Source organism: Carlito syrichta, unplaced genomic scaffold (assembly GCF_000164805.1).
Source record: "Carlito syrichta isolate Samal-C Ts95f unplaced genomic scaffold, Tarsius_syrichta-2.0.1 Scaffold304335, whole genome shotgun sequence".
Classification (NCBI taxonomy): domain Eukaryota; kingdom Metazoa; phylum Chordata; class Mammalia; order Primates; family Tarsiidae; genus Carlito; species Carlito syrichta.
Window position 1 is genome coordinate 341,854 of NW_007248431.1, and position 4,787 is coordinate 346,640.

The window sequence follows — 4,787 nt, forward strand, 5'->3', positions numbered from 1 at the left end:
GGGAGGGGGGCGGACCGCGGGAAGCCAGCACCGCCGTCTATAAATAGCCCCTGCGCGCCGCAGCCGCTGCCGCCGCCCCCGCGGCTGGATCTGGGCCAGACCTAGGCCTCCCACCCCCTGGTGAGCTCCGGAGGGTGAGTGTGGAGGCCCCTGGCCTCTCTGGCCTGCAGAGGGCCTTGAGTGTGCCTAAGCCGTCCCAGTTCTGCTGCCTGCTACCCTCTGCCCACCCAGGGAGGATGGCTGTGCTTGCTGGGGCCTGCCTCCCCCCACCCCTCCCCACAGTCTGTCCCTGCTGAGTCCTTCTTGAACTGGGGCAGGGGTGCCTTCTCCTGGACACCCTCCCCTGCCTTCCTACCGCCAGGCCTTTGCCCAGGGGCCCTCACCCCTTTTTTGCCAATGAAGCACCCTATACCTCTGCTGTCTCCTCATCCTGAGCCCGGTAGGACACAGGGCATTGGAACCCCAGTGTGCCCTAACCTGCCCACTCTTCCCCCAGGATATCGACAAGCAGTACGTGGGCTTCGCCACACTGCCCAACCAGGTGCACCGCAAGTCCGTGAAGAAGGGCTTCGACTTCACACTCATGGTGGCAGGTGAGTGGACTGGGCTCCCAGGGAGTGGTTGGGGCACTGGCAGCCAGGCTCTGCAGTTGGGGTCTCAGACCTAATCCAACTCCTCTGTACCTGGGTACAGGTGAGTCAGGCCTGGGGAAGTCCACGCTGGTCCACAGCCTCTTCCTTACTGACTTGTACAAGGACCGAAAGTTGCTCAGTGCTGAGGGTGAGTGGCCCCTACACGGTCCCAGCACTGATCCCCCAACTCCTGCCATGGGGCCCCCTTCCAGGTCCAGGCCCACTGTTCTCTTCTCCCAGTGTGGGTCTCCTGGGAACAGGGCCCAGGCACCAGCATGGATGAGGACAAGTGTGCCAGCTGCTTGGGGCGGGGGTGAGGGCTGAAGAGGCCTCTCCCAACAGTGTTCTCCCCACCCCCACAGAACGCATCAACCAGACAGTGGAGATACTGAAGCACACAGTGGACATTGAGGAGAAGGGCGTCAAGCTCAAGCTCACTATTGTGGACACGCCAGGCTTCGGGGATGCCGTCAACAACTCTGAGTGGTGAGCCAGGCTGGCCCGGACAGCACCTGCCTGGCCAGCACAACTCCAAGCCTAGCTCACACTCCCTCCCCCCACAGCTGGAAGCCCATCACCGACTACGTAGACCAGCAGTTCGAGCAGTATTTTAGGGATGAGAGCGGCCTCAACCGCAAGAACATCCAAGACAACCGGGTGCACTGCTGCCTGTACTTCATCTCCCCCTTCGGGCATGGGTGCGTGTGTCCTGGACCCAGCTTGGGGCCTGTCCCTCATGGTGTAGCCCCATGGCTGAGCCTGCCCTCCCCACCCCGCTGCACCGCCCCCACCCCTCACCACACCCACCCCTCTCTACAGGCTGCGACCAGTGGATGTAGGCTTCATGAAGGCATTGCACGAGAAGGTGAACATCGTGCCTCTTATCGCCAAAGCCGACTGTCTGGTCCCCAGCGAGATCCGGAAGCTGAAGGAGCGGGTGAGCCTGCTCCAGCTGAAGGGCCTGGCCAGGGTGGCGCCAAGAGCACCCAGTAGACCTGGTCAGCTCCAAATCTGACACCCTTCGCCCCAATGCAGATCCGGGAGGAGATTGACAAGTTCGGGATCCATGTGTACCAGTTCCCCGAGTGTGACTCAGACGAGGATGAGGACTTCAAGCAGCAGGATCGGGAGCTGAAGGTGAACACGCAGCCCTCTGGGGGGAGGGGCACAAGGTGGTGAGGGGTAGAGAACGAGAGACCAGAGATCCTTGTCCCATCCACAGAGGCCTGGAGAAGGGCTGTACTCCCAGGTCTGACCTGATGGGGTAGAGGTCATTTGTTCTAAGAGTAGAGGACCTGTACTCCATTCCACTAGGGCTAGCGGGTGAGGGTCACCTGTGTCCCCAGCCTGGCCTGTGGTGGGTCCTGTGGGGCCCACAAAGAAGCTTAGTGGGTGGTGGAGCATTTGCCCCCTTAGTGGGTGGTGGAGCATTTGCCCCAGTCCAAAAGTACAGCTGCTGGCCAGACCCCCACCCTGACCACCATCCCACAAATCACCAGCAGCAGGACCAGCCCCAGTGCCCACAAGGCCGTGACATGTCCTGGCTCCCAGAATTATGTGCTGCAGGGGTTGGTGGCTTTGGGTGACCCAACAGCTAGAGTGGTGATGATGAAAACCATGCCAGGCGCAGGTGACCGCCATGGCAGAAGCAGCGGCATTAACCCCAGGAGACGTGGGTTCAGCCCTGGGGGGAGGAAGGGTGGCAGGGGGTGGTTCTTGGAAGGAAGTCAAGAGGAGAGTGGACCTGGGAGGGTACAGCCTGGCAAGCAGACAGGCCAGCAGGGGGCGACGCCAGGCTCTGTCTGGGATGAGGTGGTTGGCAGTGATGCTGTTGAGGGACAGCATTGCAGGCCTGGGCCCCTTCCCACTGCTAACCCCGCGTTTGCACTGGCGGGCACGAGCCCCTCCCCTTCCGCCCCCAGGAGAGTGCACCCTTCGCCGTCATAGGCAGCAACACAGTGGTGGAGGCCAAGGGGCAGCGGGTCCGGGGCCGACTGTACCCCTGGGGCATCGTGGAGGGTGAGTTCCAGCACAGACGCGGGGCGCAAGGGGAAAGGCTGTCTGGGGCCAGCACCCATTCTCCACAACCCTGCCCACCCCCACTCCCCACAGTGGAGAACCAGGCGCACTGCGACTTCGTGAAGCTGCGCAACATGCTCATCCGCACACACATGCATGACCTCAAGGATGTGACGTGCGACGTGCACTACGAGAACTACCGTGCTCAGTGCATCCAGCAGATGACCAGGTGCGCCGTCCCAGCCGGCCCTGCTGCGTCTGGGTGGCCCACCCAGACCTTAACCTCGCCCGGCAGCCAGCCCGGGGGGGGGCGAGGGCCCGGGGGCAGGACCCCGGCAGTGCTGGGGTGGGGCAGCTGTCCCCAGTACCCACGCCCAGCCTTCTTGCAGCGTTGCCCCCTTGTTCCCGCCCCCTGCAGCAAGCTGACCCAGGACAGCCGCATGGAGAGCCCCATCCCCATCCTGCCACTGCCAACCCCCGATGCCGAGACTGAGAAGCTCATCAGGATGAAGGATGAAGAAGTAAGTGGGGCAGCAGGGCCCGGGGGGGCAGGGGTGGTAGGGGTGGGCACGGCCAGCCTCTCTTGTCTCACCCACCCCCCCGTCCCCAGCTGAGGCGCATGCAGGAGATGCTGCAGAAGATGAAACAGCAGATGCAAGACCAGTGACCCCGCCCCAGCCCCGAGTGCCTGGGATGTGCTGCCTCTTTCCAGGATGGCCCCTCCCACCCCGGACCCCAGACGGGCCTGGACTAGACCCTGAACTCACATGGATCTTGCACTGGCCTGGACCCAACCCCAGACCCAGCGTGGCCCCGACCAGACTGCTCCCCACCCAAAGACGCGGGGCCACAGCCCCCAGTGGACCCTAATTTATTCTCATCATCAGTCCCTCCCAGGTCATTTATATCTGCTTCTGAGGGGCCCGGACAGTAGCCTCCTCCCGGTTGTCCCTCTCCGGCCTTGGGGAGCAGGAGCAGGAGCGAGCTACGTTGGGCCGGACTTCAGAGATCCACTCCCCCTGGTCCTTGAAGGTCACAGCACCCAGGCTCCGCCCCGCTCTGGGAGGCGGGTAAACCAAGGCAGGAGAAGGAAACATTCCCAGGGTGCTGGGCCTGTCCCCCCAACCCAGAGCCACAGAGCAGACTTGGGAGCCCCTCTATGCCTGCTCCCCTGGGCCGCCCAGCTGTGCTGAGACCCCAATTTTGTGCAGAGGTGGGCAGGGGCCTCCCTTACGCCTCACTCAGGCACCCAAGCCCAACAGGCAGGGGCGGGCGGGCGACTGGGGCAAATGGGACCCCCCCAGGCGTCAGGAGGTGGGAGGCCTCTGGCGAGGAGGGCAGGGCAGGACACCCTTGACCACCACGCCCCTTCGTCACAGCCCGGCCAACCCGGAGGCCCCCCCGGGGCAGTGAACGAGGCCACCCTCGGCCACTCCGAGCCGTTCCCTCGGTAGCTCGAGGTCCCCTCTCCCCAGCAGCACTGTTGCGCGGTCCCGGGCCCTTGGCCTCCCTCCCTCTCCACCCGCATGCCTCCCTCCCCTCCACCCTCTGCTCCGTTTTGTTCAGTTGTGAATGCCGCCTCCTGTCCTGGTGACAGGAAAACAATGTTGGTGAACGTCGCAGCGGGTGTCCGAGTGCTCCGTGCGTGCGCCCCAGAGAGCGGGTGGGAGCGGAAGCCCGGCCGTCCGCGGGCACCGGCGATAGGCGCTATCTGCGGGCGCACGCCGCTCCACGCGGCCTCGGGGCTATTTCTGGCTGGGCGGCAGAGCTGTGGTCGGTGCGGCCGGCGTGTCAGGCCGGCGGGGGCGGGGCAGGGCGACCTTATCGCCCGGCTCTCGGCTGATGCCTCCCGCTCCAGAGCAAACCGGGCCGCCGTCCTCTCGCCATGGGATTTGGTGAGTCTAGGGTCCGGTCGTTCCCTGGCCCCTTCCTGAACAGACCCAGGTTGGGAGGCGCTCCGCTTGTGTGCGCGGCAGTAGGGAGAGACTTGGGTCAGACTTAAAGGGGACTTTCAGCCGGTGCGGAGGACGGGGAAGACGGGATGGAGAGTCTTGTGGTCTAGGGGGACCGCGGGCCTCCGGAGCTGGAGGGAGCCGGCCTGGCTCTCTGGGAGCCCCGAGGGGCGCCCAGTGTCCC

At 64.5% G+C, this 4,787-nt stretch overlaps 1 protein-coding gene across 3 annotated transcripts in view; it reads left to right on the forward strand.

The window, feature by feature from the left end:
• Nucleotides 1-4,270, forward strand: part of SEPT5 (septin 5) — a 5,088-nt gene extending 818 nt beyond the window's left edge. The window contains exons 2-11 of one of the 3 annotated variants that reach the window (XM_008059684.2): nt 497-593; nt 694-780; nt 995-1,118; nt 1,196-1,330; nt 1,452-1,569; nt 1,668-1,769; nt 2,555-2,651; nt 2,745-2,880; nt 3,070-3,172; nt 3,262-4,270. In XM_008059684.2, coding sequence (XP_008057875.1) covers nt 497-593; nt 694-780; nt 995-1,118; nt 1,196-1,330; nt 1,452-1,569; nt 1,668-1,769; nt 2,555-2,651; nt 2,745-2,880; nt 3,070-3,172; nt 3,262-3,318 — 1,056 coding nt within the window. In that variant the 3' untranslated portion in view covers nt 3,319-4,270. Of the gene's footprint in view, nt 1-75; nt 121-496; nt 594-693; nt 781-994; nt 1,119-1,195; nt 1,331-1,451; nt 1,570-1,667; nt 1,770-2,554; nt 2,881-3,069; nt 3,173-3,261 lie in introns of those variants that run through there. The other 2 variants (XM_021713188.1, XM_021713187.1) reach the window with 2 other exon arrangements.
• Nucleotides 4,271-4,787: the final 517 nt, after the last annotated feature.